Below are 14635 nucleotides of genomic sequence, written 5' to 3'. Positions count from 1 at the left end.
GGAAACACGTTTTCTGATACGCCATTTTGTGTGTTCCCAGAGCACCTGCAAGCATAGGAGGAAGCGAAATGGAAAGAATTAACACAGAAGTTAGCACCCATAACGTAACCACGTTTTCGGACCAAGGCTTCCGGAGGTCTCGAGCTTGTGTATGTGTTTCCGAGTGTTCCACGTTTCCGCCAAGCCGGCGCTCCAAAGAAATTGCAATCGAATGTGAAAATAAAGAGAGCTATCCGTCGACAGTAGGGATATAATTCACTGTCATGGAATTGCTCTCTTTATGTACAATTCGATAGTCACCGAAGAAAGTGCAGCTAACGCCCCGAAGAGCACGTGATCGTGGCACGTTACATTGACACAAGTGATTAGAAACGATGATGCTTACCTCGTGTGGAATACTTCGCATCGTATGCTTAAGCTGGTGATATTAATTTGCAGAAATAACGAGGGTTCACATAAGTTGCTCATTATCATGGTTTATATTTTTTTTCAACACCTCCCCTCTGGGTGTTCTTTTGTACGCTACGAACGCAGTGAGGTACACGTGCACGGTATCGGTTCCGTACCCGCAGCGCTGTAAGTTGCACAAAATGGTTACCCCACTTAGTCACACATTTTTCAGGCACTTATTAAAACACCATTTGCTCGTTCCAAGCGATTACTACATTTTGTTGCAGGTGAGTGCAGAACTAAAAAACACCTCTACTGACATAAGGGTTAGGACAATTCAAGATATGGTAAGTTCGATTGATTGCTACCGCTCGTTATCACACGCACACGCAGCTTTATACAGGAATTTTCTAATGGTCACAGGTTGGTGTGCGTGGTTTCGTGAGCTGCAGCCTTTTTTTGGGTAAGTCGTTAAGGTAAGTACGTGGCGCGTTGCAGTGCGGCGCTATCACATTTTATCACCCGGTAGGCAGCGGCAATGCGCGGAAACAGGCAACTCAAAAGACTACAACGGCACTACCAGAGGCGCCAACAGCGTGGCAGCCGTGACGGGCGCAAGGCGGGTACAACGGCACTATGAATTAGTTAATCTTACCAACGAACAATGCAACCAGAACTGACCCGAATGCTGTATTGAAGCAAACCAATAAAGAGTAAAATTAGTCGAACACATAAAAATGGTTTTAGTCATTATTATAGTTACTTAAAAATTCCTGCTCATTGAATGGACTCTAGACGCTCTCGGGTCCTTCCAGTGCATGAATGTAGTCCTCGATCTTTTGCTTCAGCTTGCCGTTTTCCACCAACTCGTCGGTCGAAAGCTCCATGTTGGTCATCGGCGAGATCGTCTTCTCCCGCGAAAACCATTCCCCTATTGCCGCTCGTTCGTACGTGAACCCATCTGAAAGTTGGAGCATTTAGAAAGCTTTCATAATGAATGCTAATGTTGCACCCCGGGCATGGCCTTTCGGTCGGCACCTTCGGCATAGACAGGATCCTTCATTAGCTCGTGCGTTATGGGGCAGGTGAACTCGAGCGGTATTTCGGCCATTTTCGACGCCATCGAAAACAACAGTGAGCGAGCGTCACTGATGTGTGAGTCAAGAGTTAGATTTCCGGTGAGATCCCAGATGATAACGGTCCGATCGTTCGAACCAGAGGCAATCACCGATGAGTTGCTGTTTACCGCCAGACAGTTGACGTACCGTGAATGTGTCGTCAATGTTTTCAAGCACGTGCCCTGTTGATTCCAGATTTTGATTGTTTTGTCTAGGCTGGTGGAAAATAGCAGTGTGCCGGTCGGGTTGAATCTGCAGAAACAAATACGTGGTTCACTAACGGAACTTGCGCCCCGGAACAGAATCATGCTAACCGCACGCATGTAACTGAACTCCCATGGGCCGAAATCGTTTGAGCACAACTAGCGTTCATGACCTCCGTGCTGTAGATGGACGATTGGCCAGCGAAATGTTCCTGAGGCGTTGTCGGTATCAGCCGTGAACCGCGACTGCGATCAATGTTGCTTGGCATGAAGAAAACGCGCCAAATTTTGATGTAATGATCGGTGCCACACGTTGCTACGGTGTAGATCAACGATCGTTTATCGGTGGCTGCAATTGTTAGGAAAACATTTAAACTCTCGTCTGAGCCAATGACATTGAGGTAAACCTACGATCGGTGTGAACTATTTTGCAAAAGTCCGCCGAAAGCACTCCCATATCATGCGCCGCATCGATCGAACAGTCGGCTGCAGCAAGTTCATCTTTGAAAAAGGTATTAATCAGTGACACCGGCTGGTACGCTGGCTACGAAATCAACTCACTGGTGAAATTATTTTCTACGGCGTACAGTCGAACATTCCCCAAAGTGCATGCTGTCAGGAAAATGTTTGAATCGCTCGAAAAAGCGATGGTATGAACGGCTTCATCGTGCACCTTCACGTGTCTATGAAATTGTTGATTGCCAAAGTACTTTAGAGTACTGTTCACCTTGAAAACAGCAAACTCATTTACCTGATGAGATTTCTATCCTGTCCCCAGATGCATACCGAACCACTATCGTCAGAGCTTACGATCGACACTCCGTTGGGACTAAAAATGCAGGCACGAATGGATTCACCACCTTCCTGAGTAATGATGTTGCATATTTCTCCATTGTTCAGATTCCACAGGATGACGGTTCCATCGACCGAGGCAGAAGCTAGTACTCCACCCTGGCAATCGTGAAAATTTGCGAAGTCAAACATTAACCATCGGCGTAGCACTTCAATAGAAATCTGATAACATGATACCTGTAATTATATCGTAGAATGTCCATTCAACGTTATTTTTAATTCATTTGACATTGCGCCATATTCAGTGGTACAATGAAAGGCGTGAAATTAGCCCTTGTGTGTTGCACAGCGTGCTGTCAAAAGAGAAACGTCAAACTGTGCTTCAAAACAAATCCAACCTTTCACCTTTCGCGTAACCGGTCAATTCTTCAACTTTTCGGCTTGCAAGTGCGTATTTCTGCAGACTTTCTATGTTTATGTTACCAACTAGTATTACCGAAAGGTCAATTTATACTTCGTAACACTGTCGGCGAACGACCATGAGCAAAAAGGAGTCGGAAAACGTGTGCTTCTGGTTGCCAAACCAGTGCATAAAAAAGCTTGATGCTTTGACGCCCCACAAACTGGCCGTAGTGTTTTTGATCCAGGAGTACATGCATCTCAAGAAGGCGGTCGAAACGACGCACCAACCGCCCGACTTTGGACCGGGAGACCGAAAGCGGTTCTGTTTGTTGCTGCTGAAGCTGATCCAATGCCCGGACATGCCGTACAAGGATCTCCACGGGTTGCTTGTATCGCCCGTATACGGTTTGCACCGAGTTCACCTAGAAGAGTTCCTGAAGCTGATGAAAACGCTAAAATCGGTCGGTATCGACGTTCTATTCGACTTGTACAACGAAATCGACAAGCTGATCATCGACAACTCGAACAGTTTCCATATCGTGAGTCTCTACCTGCGCCGAGTGTTTGTGATGCTGGAAAAGATGAACTTCCAGGAGATGATTGCCCTGTACCGGACCACCCTAGCGTACTACGAAAAGGGGGTACGTGTGTTACGCCTGCTCGGTGAGCAGTCGCTCTCAGATTGCGACAGTTTTATGAAAGCGAATCAGTACACGCCGATCGATCCGCCTGACCACGGGACGCTCGCATCCAAGTGGTCCATCAAACAATCGGAACTGTTCATCGCCCAGCAAAAGTCTCTTCTGGAGGAGAACGAGGTGCGGGCATTGCCGCCGCGCGAACTACAGGAACGCGTGAATGAAATCATCCACGATCGGCCACTTTACTCGCGGGTTTACTTTCTGAGCTATTTGAACGCGGTACGTGTGAGGGATTTTTTTAACGCCCTCCAATCACTACACAATTTCTTCGATCGTACATCTGGCGCCGGTGCTCTGGCGTTCTCGGATAACAAAGACTATCAGTACTCGAGTCTTAACCTTGCCATTCTGCATGCCCAATTCGGACACCGGAAGCAGGCGTTGGCCAGTTTGCGAGAGTGCATCATGCTGGCACAGGAAAGCGGTGACCATACGTGCCTGCACCTGGCGCACGCTTGGCTATACCAACTAGACGGGCACCGACCTCCTTTGCCGGAGAAAAATCTCAACTCAAAGCTCTTGCACGCGACCTCGCTACGCATCGTAGCCCAGCTGCGCACATCCTGTACGGCCGGCGAGCTTCCTTCGCGGCTATTCAGTGTGCTGATGATCAACGATCATCTGAACGCACAAAAATCGATGATGGACCTCGTGGCGATCGGGATCGCCGAACGGACTGCCCTGTGGACCGTGTACGGTAAACATGAGCTGGCATCACTGTGCGCCCAAGTGCTGCTAAACGGAAGTCTGAAATCACTCGATAAAACGTACAACGGTGATGGCATATGTCAAGCGCTTTGTGCCACCGTCGTACGGCTAGCGCTCCTGGGCGACTACAGTCTGGCGATCGTCACTCTACAGCACGCAAAGGATCGGTTCCCACGTTATCCTCAGTCGCACCACTGGATCGTGGCTGACCATTACGTTTCCTCGCTGCGTGCCATCTACCGTGGACGCTGGGCAGAGGCTCGGCGCGAATGTTTGCAGCTGTACCCACTCGACACCCAGCTGGCCCGGTTGCTGTTGGCTCACGTAACACTCGCTAAGCAGGACTACAATGCTGCTCGTGACCTGATCCGGGAGCTGCTGGCAGATCGCACCATCAGTGCTACAACCCGTGTCCGTACACTCCTCCTTTCGGCCAACGTGCAAGCACAGCTCGGGCAGACAAAAGCGTTCAACGTCCTGAGCGAAGCGCAGCAGGTGGCCGAACAGTACCATCTGGACTACGAGCGTGCAGTCGTGGAGTTACACTACGCGTACTTGCTGCTATCATTTTTCCACGTTCCACACCGAGCCCTGGTAACGCTACGGGCAGGTCTCGACACCATTCTAGCCGATGGACCGGCATACGACAAGGCGCGGACACTGTTCCTGTTTGCTCGCTGCACAATCGAAGCGGCAGCGAATGGGGTTCCGGAAAGCGAACGTGGCGCCGATGGCGAACAGGCGCGTCGTTGGCGACAGCAGCAGCTAACCACTATGTTACCAATGCTCGAGCAAGCGATCGGCCTGTTTGAAAAGCTTGAATGCTACAGCAAAGCGAAGGATGTTTACGTGTACCTCGCTTTCGCATATCACGAACTGGGCCTGGTTGACGAAAGGAATGGTTATGCTTGCCGCTATCGGTTGCTGGAGGTTGAACATCCAACCCCAAAGCAGTTCCTTAACGTGTTTCTGTAATGGAAAGGCAGAGCAGGAACTCTAACGAAGAGTGCCTACCTTCGGTGATACTCGTACGCTCGTGACGCCATAACGGTGACCCAGAAGGGGCGAGAAGGAAGCTTCCTGGAAACCACTACCCGGTGTCCAACGCCATACACGCACTGTTTTGTCACTACCCAGGATACGGAAAATATGGAAAAGAAACATAAGAGTTGGAAGGAAAGAGAAATAAATCATTACTTACTCTATATATTCAGCGTATTGTGTTGAGTAGTTTAAGTTTTGCGGAATCAAGGATAAAGGAGCAACGATTGACAATGGGTACTGATAAAAATTAGAAATGATAACAGTGTGCACTATTGGGCAATAGAAAGAACACATTCGATCCACATGCGGAGCTTGAAGGAAACGCTTAAGGGAGCGGAGCACCAACGTCGATTGCGAAAGAATCATGAAATGGCCAAAGGATACAATAATGAAGAAAGCCATCGAACCGAAACGAAGGATTAATGAATCTCTTGCTGGCGATGATGTGATAAAGGATTGCGAATTATCGATTACATGTTACGGTTGAATAATTAAACAGCAAGCAAAAGGCATTCGAACACATAGGTAGCGGTAGAAGAGCAGAACAATATGCATCAAACAGCGTGCATCGATTGTGCGAGCTTACCTTGACCCCGAGCAAAGCAAAGAGCTGCCGTAGAAGTCCAACGACGTGACGTCGCTCGTATTGGCGGTTAGTTTTTGAAGAACGTTAGTTTTTGAGGCACTCATTGTTTTCGTTCTTAGGTAGAAAGTCCTTGAGAAACCGAGCTTACTCTTGCCAAATTCGAATTGCAGACAAAAGGCGCTGAAATTTGCTTCGAGACAAGCGTAATCACGCAAAGATTGTCGTATCTTATCACACCCCTGTCACATCACTGCACTACGATTTCGCAAGGTGATGTTCCTCTTTATTACACCAAACTGCGCGTTTCACTAATCGACGAAGGAAACTAGTAACGCCCGCCTACTGAGCCAAGCGAGTACTGCCGATTTATCGGGCTAATGTTTTGGTTTCCAGTTTGTGATTCTCGATTCTGAGTCAGTTGTGAGCCCAACGCCCACCACCCCCCCACCCACTTGCCACATCACGACACGCTGTGTAGTTGTGTGGTGACGGCTGATTCCAGTGGAAGTGTGAGTTGACTTCCGCCGCTGTATTGACAACTGCGGACGACACATCTACATCCGCCGCAAAGTATCGCCGGGGAAGGGCATGAATAAATAACCGACACCGGCAGCACCTGTTGGCTTTTTGCACAAACACCATCATCGCCAACACTAAGCAATTGCGATTGAAAGGACGATTTGGGGGCTGGGTGCTTTTCCTGTAGTTGACGCACGCGCCACCTTTAATCCGCCAATACCAGTGCGTTTCACCTGCTTTGTGGCTTTAAAGCTTTTCAGCATTTATTTAGAATCTGGTCACTCGCCCGAAAAAAAATACGCATTTCTTAGCTTCGTGGATAAGTTTTTGTTTACTTTATTCCCAAGTTGTTGTTGATTTTACCATTCTTACGTCGAATAAACTCAGGCCCCTCCAGCCAGTCAGTCGGTGCTCGATGTGTGCGTCAGGTCTAACCCGTTCCGGTCTCGGTCTTGCATCCTTCTTCTTTTTTAAGCATGATATTATTTTTTCGTTTCTGCCGATTACGGTGTTAATCGTTTCGGGTCACGCGGGAACATTGATGTTTTGCGAATGTTATCCAATCCGAGGTACAGCATCACCACTCGCTCCATACCGATTCCACCACCGGCATGCGGTGGACATCCGTACCGGAATGCATCGATGTAGGCCGCTATTTTCGACAGGTCAATCGCGTGCAGCTTCGCGCGTTCGATCAGATAGTCCGGGTCGTGTATTCGCTGGGCCCCGGAAAGGATCTCCTCGCCGCGCATAAACATATCGTACGAGTTCGAGTACTTGGGGTTGGTCGGATCAGGCATCGTGTAGAAAGGCCGCACGGCAAGCGGAAATTTGTCGAGCATGTAAAAGTCGGTGTCATACTTTGCCTTCACCAAACGGCCCAGGAGCTTTTCGCTCGGTGTCGACAAGTCCTCCTCATCTTCCATCTGAACGCCTGCCTCACGCAACATCGCGACCGCTTGGGCAAATTCGAGCTTTAGCGGGGGCTCCAGAAACTTAAATGGTTCCACGTTGTACTGCTGACCGACGGCGGCAATCTCTTTCGCATAACTAAAAATAGCAATCAAAATTACATGAAATTAGTCGACCGAGATACGGGGCCCGTCTAACTTTCAAAGACGTACTTATCGCGCAACCCTTTAAACATCTCCGTGAACGTATTTCCGATCGTATCGAGCACTTCGTGGTAGTGGTACTTGAACGCCATTTCCAGATCCAGTCCAACGAACTCCGTCAGATGACGATGGGTGTTGGAATCCTCCGCACGAAACACCGCTCCGACCGTAAACACTTTGTCGAAATCGGCCGCGATTGCCATCTGTTTGTACAGTTGAGGCGATTGCGCCAAATATGCCGAGTCTGCGATAAGGAACGAAAGATTATGATTTCAATTTCACAAACTTGTTTGCTGCTCTCGGTTATTACCTTTAAAGTAGCTGACCGTAAATACGTTTGCGCCACCTTCGCTGGCAGCGGAGATGATTTTCGGCGTGTGTATCTCCGTGAAACCTTTTGCAGTCAGCACGTCGCGAAAGAGCTTGCAAACGCCCGCCTCCAGCCGAAAGATGGCTTGATTGGCGGGGGTGCGCAAGTCCAGCACCCGATTGTCCAATCTGGTGTCTTGGTTGACGCGAATTTTCAACGCTTCGGGGTCGTCAGACTTTTCGGGCCGCGAAGCGTCTTCAATCTGTAGCGGAAGCTGCGCCTTGGCAGACGAAAGCAGGAACAGCTCGAGACCGTGCAGTTCAAGCGTCTGCTCCGTACACGATTCAATGCGCTGCTCGACGGGAATAACGCGTGCCTTCAAGTCGACGATACTTTCGCGGGGAATGCTGCCAGAAAACTTGACCATCTGCTTCGAGACAGTATCGTTGACGGCGAGCAAACACTGTACGGTGCTACTCTGCTGGCGTAGCACCAAAAAACACTGTTTGCCTTTGCAGCGGGACGTATGCACACGGCCCCGCACCCACACTACCGTTTCCCGCTTGCATTGGGCCAGTTCCGAAACTGCGACGAACGAACGGTCGGCGTACCTTTCAACGCTTTGGATCATTTTCATTACTCCATACCTTTCCGCAGAATAATCCACGCCGGAATCATCGGGCGCACCGGAAGTTGCCGCTGCGGCTGCCTTATGTTCTGCTTTCTAAAATTAGGACCCAAGCGAACGTACTGTGAAGACCTCAAAAACCTGGGAAATTAGAAGGAGTCTTACCTTTGCGGCCTTTGCCGCATCCTTCACTGCTTTCTTCGACGCCTTCTTCGATGGTTCCTCGGATGCTTCGCAACCAACAGGTTCTTCTTTAATTGTCTCAGTAACCATTTTTCAAACTTGTTTCACTGCTTGAGATGAAAACCGCGAGAATGCAGAAAACAAAAAAAAAGATCAAATGTCAGTTTTCCGACATCGCACCACGCGACATTGATGATTCTGCGTCATGAATGAACGAGACGACGTTTGTTTAGCTTGCCGGAAGGCGTGATGACGAAGAAGCTTGCATAATTTGCATCATTCTTCCCAGCTGGCACTTTGCCATGCGCTTAACACGGGGTCATGAAATGCGTAGGTTTGATTTCGTGTGCGGTGCAAGTGTCTCTTCCTTATCGCTTACAAGAAGCCACGAAAGCAAACGCATCCGCGAGCTTATCAGAATGCTACCGTCTTGAAGGAGTATCTCTCAAGAGAGAAAAAAAGTACCCGGCATCCGCAACCAATCCTGTTCTAACCTCGTTTCGTTCAAATCAATAGTAGCAAACGATCCCCGTGAAGATGGTCCTTTAACTTACCACTGGAAGATAAACCGAGAGGGGCACACTTTATATAAACTTAAAGAAAAGTTGTAGAAAGCGCAACTTCAGTGTGGTACTATCGCATACTTTAACTTGATATAGACTTGGAACGTGCAGAGAAGCCGCTGCGACACGCAAATCGACTGCGATCAGACGAATTTTCACGGATTGCCTTCGTTTGACAGTTTCAGGGTTGCTTCCGAATGCATTCATCGAACAATCGATCAACAGCCCATCGCTCGTCGACGCACGCCTTGCGATGCAGATTTTCTTCAATCGTTCTCTATTTATATTAGTTAAAAGGTTTGGGAAATAGAAAAAAAGCAATCCATGAAAATAACCAAAAAACAACGCGTCTTTTACTCCGATACGGTACGGAACGGCAAACAAACCGTTGGAGGGGTTTGAAAACACTTGTCAAAGCGTCAGCTGCCGGTTTAGCGTCACAAGAGCGTAAACAAAAGCCGCGAGGAGTTTGTATTTAAGTAACTTAGTATACAAATATTGTCCGCCGATTCGTGGGACGGGTTGTTCGAAAAGCGACTGTGCGCTAGGTCGTCCGCGCTGTTCATGTGCCATGTCGGAAACCGTGGTGAAGAAGGTGCTTGGCGAGCTGATAAAAACATCTGGGTGCGTGCCGTAATTTCCGTAGAATTGGCCTGTTTCAGCTTCTCATTATCAACACTATTTTGTTCCAGTGCCACGCATTCGGTGGACACTATCATAAAGATTTTTCTCAACCGGGATGGCAAGTTCACGAAAAAGCAGCTTTCCGCCCTGTTAGATCAGCTATTCCAGGGCATCCCGAATGGTACCAAGTACGTGCAAATGTTCGCCAAGGCCAATGCGTAAGTACCGAATGGATGGACTACTTTGGGGCATTAATCTAATAATTCGCACATCACCCTGCCCTTTTAGAGAAGAGCCGTATCCCCTGCTGGTTCGGGTGTTAATGCGCTTTGCGACAGATTTGAAAAACGCAAAACTGGAGAAAGCCACCAGCAATCAACAATCGCAGCCTCAAGCGAAAGCAACAAACGTTCCGGGCACAGGGTCCGAACCGGTTCAAAAACGTGTTTCTCTGTTCGAAAGTCCACCGCTCTCGTCCACACGCATCGTAAACGAGCAAGTGACCCCAGAAAATGTGCAAGAGATTAAAGAGAAGCTTGTACAAGCCACATCGGGCGGTGCAATCAATCGTTTGTCCTCTTCGAATGTTGCCTCTCTGACAGCATGCGCCCTTGATCCTAGTCACCATCAGCTGGGTCGGCCGTACTTTGAGTTTACGCACCAGAAAGCTCCGATAGTATCGTGGAACTTCAACTACGACGAGCTGTATCCGCTGCAAAGCAAAAACGTGGCCGCAATTCCCGTGGCCTCGCAGGAACCGATCGTACTTAAGGAACTTCTCTGGTGTCTGGTGGGTGTCAAAGGATCGCTAATCGTGCCGTGTCATTCGTATTCGAAAAAATCTCCCTCCTGTTCGGCCGATCCCCTGGCACGTGTCGAATTTCAACTTTCGCCACAACTTGCCGATTCGTGTCGCGACATGGTACAAGAAATACTACCGCTCGCCACGAACTTTGCCTGTGTCCAGCAGTTCATCGAAGAGTCGAGCATCCTCGAAGCGGGTCTCGTGCTGCAGGCGCTCCGGTCCATGCTGAAAGCGATCATGACCGATTATTATCTTTCCATCACGCAGCTCGACGATTTGCGCTGTCGGCCTGGCCTCACAATGCAGCGGTTACTGCAGTTTCTGAAACCCGTCTTTCCCACGATGGAAGAATTGGCGGCGACCGTTTCGGAGATACGGGCCACTAACTGCCGCGGAGGCCAAGTGCTTACACTGCTGTACAATCGCATCACAGCAACGACTGGCACGAATCACACGCAGCGTGTCCTCGAGCGACTCATTGAGGCCGCAGCCGTTCCCTTCATGGAGATGTTGCAGCTGTGGATCCACCGTGGGGTAATCAATGATCCGCAGCAGGAGTTTCTCATCGAGCACAACGTAATGGAGCTGAGCGAGAACGAGCTGGTTGATTACTGGGAAAAACAGTACACAATCCGATGTGAGAAGGTACCGTGCTTCCTGGTGAAACACGCCGATATCATACTGCGCACCGGGAAGTATTTGAACGTGGTGCGCGTTTGCGGTAGTGCCGATGAGCTTCACCCGGCCATTTCCCCGGTCAGCAAACCGTTCGGCTACCGGCACGCCGATCAGTCGTACATCGATGCGATCGAGGAGGCGTACAACTTTGCTTCATCGTCCCTCCTGAACCTGATCATGAACAAGTACGATCTGATGGGCCGTCTGCTTTCCGTTAAGCACTACTTCCTCTTGCAACAGGGAGACTTTATTACCGAATTCATGGACGCCGTCGAGGACGACTTGCGGAAGGATGTGGACAGTTTACACCCGATACGGATTGCGAATCTGCTCGACGTGACCCTGGGGTTGTCGTCCGCTAAGCACGACGAGTACCACGACGACCTCAAGACGACACTGCTGCCGTACGGGATCGTTACGCAAATTTCGAAGATCGTCGACAATGAGGATGCGTTCGGCGATGCACTGGGCGATACGTCCCAGCTCAAGGGCATCGAGTGTTTCGCCTTCTCGTACAAAGCGAAGTGGCCCGTCTCGATTGTGCTGAACTTGTGGACAATCTCCAAGTATCAGATGATTTTTCGGCAACTGTTTTACCTGAAGTACGTCGAACGAATGCTGTGCCGTGTGTGGATCGACAACAACAAAACACGCCAGTTTGCGCCAAACACGGCGAAGCTGTACCGATCGGCGTTTACATTGCGCCAAAAGATGCTGATCGCAATCCAGAGCTTCGAGTCGTACATGATGATCGAGGTGATCGAACCGAATTGGCATATCTTCTATCAAAACATGAAACAGGCAAGCAGGCGCGGCACCAACTGACCAAGTGACAATCACTACTGACTTTTTGCTCCTTCTGTCGTTTAACAGGTGAAAAATATCGACGACGTTCTAATCTATCATCAGGATTTTTTGGACCAGTGTCTGAAGAACTGTATGCTAACCACACCGGAGCTGCTGAAACCAATTATCAATCTATGCAATATTTGTATCAAATTTTGCGACTTTCTGGCGGTAAGTGTAATGATTGCCTATTTGCTCAAGTGTTTCGCGACAAATCCCAAAATGGTAGTCTGGTAGCATTTAGGCGGGTTTGATTTTTGCCAAAGAACTAATATGAACAAAGGGGCAAAGCGTTTGTGAAACAGTATTTCAACCTGTGTCGTTTTTCTCTTTCTTCCCTTTCTCTTTTTCTCTCTTTCTCTCTCTTTATCTCTACTTTTATCGCCATTTTGCTGTTTTGCATTTTTGTCCTTGTTGGTCTGATAATTTTGTCACGTTTTTGAAATGGTTTGATAAAATTATTAATTCTATTTCAATTATAACATTCGGTTGTTTCGTCTTTCCTTGGATTTTTTGCCCCTTGAATTTGGTATGGATTTTTGGTTGTTTCTTTTCTCGGATTGTTGGACGCTTCCTCTTTCGCTTTGGTTGATCCATTCCTTTCAAATTCCAACTTCATTGCGCCTCCCTGCGACCTCTATCAACGCGTGACCGGAAATGTCTTCCTCATGGATGGACGACGATAACCGGGGCTGCATCGAACTGCTTGCTGCTTCCATTCGAGTTTTCCTTGTGTGTTGGCCATTTCCATTTTGGTTTCAAATACATACATCGCAGGAATCGCAGCGCCATTTCGTTGATGCCGAGCTGACGTGCATGATTGCGTCGGGCGACGACTACTCACTGTCTTCCGAGTCCGATTACGAGCTATACGCATCGCAGGTACCACCACAAGGGATGATCTTTGCAGCAACATTGTCACTGTTTTTTCACATCATTTCCAATTTCCAACCTCCTAACCGAACTGCCTTAAACAATGGTACTAACGATGGATTTCAGTTATTGGTTCGCCATAGCAGTGCACCGTTAATACAATATTTCCATTTAACCAGTCGCGGTGGTCATAGGGGCATGTTTGGCTGTGGACGCACATCGCTAACTAATGATAAATCAAATGATTCTCTGCGCCACTGCCATGCCTTAGGACCATTGGGTATGCAAAATGTGAACAAAGCTTCATCAAGTGCGAATATTTATTTTCTCCACACGTCATCTCGCAATTAATCAATCGTTAAATTTCTAGCTGCGGTGTATAGTTTCATCCAGCACATTGTCTATTTTACTACCGGCCCATGATCATCGTTTTCCGCCTACGTTCGGTGCTAGCACAAAAAACGGTTAATTCGGGCCCTAACACTGCACACCTGTTTGGTGATTCTGCTTCCAGGATGCTACTACAATGGCACCGACCGAAACGTTCTCCGGGCGGGTCGAACAGTTTCGTCACGATTTCACCAACCAACTGATGACGCTTTTGCGAAAAATCAACGAAGCGGCCACGTCCAGCACTTCGGAGAGGTTCATCAATCTCATACACAGGTAAAATGCTGTTATTTTTCAAACACGGGCCTCTCCAGTTACCCATTCTCTCTCCTTTTTCCAACAGAATCAACTTCAACTCGTACTACAGTGAGGGAAACGAAAACTGAAGGGCTTTAAATCAGTTCTTTCAAGTCCTGGCGGCCAAATTCGTCCACGTTGTTACACAGCCCTCCTGTACCTCAGTAACTAGCCAATTTCAGTATCCTCTCAGTTTAGGTGATTAATAATGTTCACTATTTAAATTTATTCATCTGTTGTGTTGTCGCGTAGAGAAAGCACCGTCATATAAATATAGTATTCAGCATAAAACCATAAAAACACATTTATGGTATTGAAATAAAAACACTGTTTTATTAAAGCTATTTGTAGAGCTGTAGCTTTCCTTCAAACAGTATTAAAAATCAATGCTGTTCGTATTTCGCGCTTTTCAGGCATAAGTCTTTCAGTCGAAATGTTCAAACCTCGTCAAACGTAAATTGTCGAACAAAATTTGTTTTATTTTAAATTGAAATACTTGGCCAGATTAAACACCAGCTGTTATTGCCAATAAAGCATTAGGATGAAAGGACAACTGACTTTCGGCTAGCGCAGCCCGATTTCATGCTTGTTTGGAATTGCCGCTGCGGATGTGCTTTTCCTTTTTGGCAATGCAAAATATAGCGAATGGGAAATACATGAAGGTAATCAATAAATTCTAGAATAAATCAAAGTTGAACTCCATTCGGTGGGGACGGTTACCTTTGATTCAAATTCAAGTTAAAAAAGAGCTGTCAGTTTGTGTTTGTATACAAACGTACGTCGATCGATGTCCAAAAACAATCGACTGTGATGCTGTGCTTCTTCCGTCGTATGATCGTCGTGGGGCGTTAGATCCAACG

At 48.0% G+C, this 14635-nt stretch overlaps 4 protein-coding genes across 5 annotated transcripts; 2 read left to right on the top strand and 2 right to left on the bottom strand.

Annotated features, from left to right (window-relative positions):
• Positions 1-451: 451 nt before the first annotated feature.
• Positions 452-6266, bottom strand: LOC131216597 (WD repeat, SAM and U-box domain-containing protein 1-like). The gene is made up of 9 exons (XM_058211170.1): positions 5945-6266; positions 5329-5443; positions 2463-2662; positions 2273-2394; positions 2123-2212; positions 1823-2060; positions 1429-1760; positions 1154-1351; positions 452-1078 (listed from the first exon to the last, which is right to left on the bottom strand). The coding sequence occupies exons 1-8, from the start codon at positions 6046-6048 to the stop codon at positions 1182-1184; spliced, it is 1371 nt and encodes a 456-aa protein (XP_058067153.1). The 5' UTR covers positions 6049-6266; the 3' UTR covers positions 452-1078; positions 1154-1181.
• LOC131216502 (anaphase-promoting complex subunit 5) lies at positions 3043-5396 on the top strand. The gene has a single exon (XM_058211049.1). It carries the CDS (start codon positions 3043-3045, stop codon positions 5287-5289), a length of 2247 nt encoding a protein of 748 aa, XP_058067032.1. The 3' UTR covers positions 5290-5396.
• A 526-nt stretch (positions 6267-6792) lies between the features above and the next one.
• LOC131208167 (aspartate--tRNA ligase, cytoplasmic) lies at positions 6793-9409 on the bottom strand. Of its 2 annotated transcripts, none has more exons than XM_058200829.1 (5): positions 9254-9409; positions 8682-8809; positions 7889-8612; positions 7588-7822; positions 6793-7513 (listed from the first exon to the last, which is right to left on the bottom strand). In XM_058200829.1, exons 2-5 carry the CDS (start codon positions 8787-8789, stop codon positions 6967-6969), a joined length of 1614 nt encoding a protein of 537 aa, XP_058056812.1. In that variant the 5' UTR covers positions 8790-8809; positions 9254-9409; the 3' UTR covers positions 6793-6966. The 2 variants fall into 2 exon arrangements, with proteins under 2 accessions (XP_058056812.1, XP_058056803.1); XM_058200820.1 differs by having other exon boundaries at positions 8682-8806.
• A 351-nt stretch (positions 9410-9760) lies between these two features.
• On the top strand, positions 9761-14054 carry LOC131214867 (gamma-tubulin complex component 2 homolog). The gene is made up of 7 exons (XM_058209195.1): positions 9761-9886; positions 9955-10104; positions 10175-12170; positions 12243-12386; positions 12993-13097; positions 13603-13754; positions 13822-14054. Exons 1-7 carry the CDS (start codon positions 9834-9836, stop codon positions 13862-13864), a joined length of 2643 nt encoding a protein of 880 aa, XP_058065178.1. The 5' UTR covers positions 9761-9833; the 3' UTR covers positions 13865-14054.
• The last annotated feature ends 581 nt before the right edge of the window (positions 14055-14635 follow it).

Source organism: Anopheles bellator, chromosome 1 (genome assembly GCF_943735745.2).
Source record: "Anopheles bellator chromosome 1, idAnoBellAS_SP24_06.2, whole genome shotgun sequence".
Taxonomy (NCBI): domain Eukaryota; kingdom Metazoa; phylum Arthropoda; class Insecta; order Diptera; family Culicidae; genus Anopheles; species Anopheles bellator.
The sequence above is the reverse complement of the archived record's forward strand: the minus strand, read 5'-3'. Positions and strand labels throughout refer to the sequence as shown.

Excerpts from the sequence above, each read along its gene's own strand:
- LOC131216502 (XM_058211049.1), top strand. The coding sequence starts at position 3,043 with ATGAGCAAAAAGGAGTCGGAAAACGTGTGCTTCTGGTTGCCAAACCAG.
- LOC131216597 (XM_058211170.1), bottom strand. The coding sequence starts at position 6,048 with ATGAGTGCCTCAAAAACTAACGTTCTTCAAAAACTAACCGCCAATACG. Across the intron at positions 2,395-2,462 it reads CAGGATAGAAATCTCATCAG|ACACGTGAAGGTGCACGATG; the intron begins GTAAATGAGTTT and ends ACAATTTCATAG. Across the intron at positions 1,761-1,822 it reads AGTTCAGTTACATGCGTGCG|ATTCAACCCGACCGGCACAC; the intron begins GTTAGCATGATT and ends TTGTTTCTGCAG.
- LOC131208167 (XM_058200829.1), bottom strand. The coding sequence starts at position 8,789 with ATGGTTACTGAGACAATTAAAGAAGAACCTGTTGGTTGCGAAGCATCC. Across the intron at positions 8,613-8,681 it reads ATGCGGCAAAGGCCGCAAAG|AAAGCAGAACATAAGGCAGC; the intron begins GTAAGACTCCTT and ends TCCTAATTTTAG. Across the intron at positions 7,823-7,888 it reads TACGGTCAGCTACTTTAAAG|ACTCGGCATATTTGGCGCAA; the intron begins GTAATAACCGAG and ends TCCTTATCGCAG.
- LOC131214867 (XM_058209195.1), top strand. The coding sequence starts at position 9,834 with ATGTCGGAAACCGTGGTGAAGAAGGTGCTTGGCGAGCTGATAAAAACA. Across the intron at positions 12,387-12,992 it reads AATTTTGCGACTTTCTGGCG|GAATCGCAGCGCCATTTCGT; the intron begins GTAAGTGTAATG and ends CATACATCGCAG. Across the intron at positions 13,755-13,821 it reads TTCATCAATCTCATACACAG|AATCAACTTCAACTCGTACT; the intron begins GTAAAATGCTGT and ends TTTTTCCAACAG.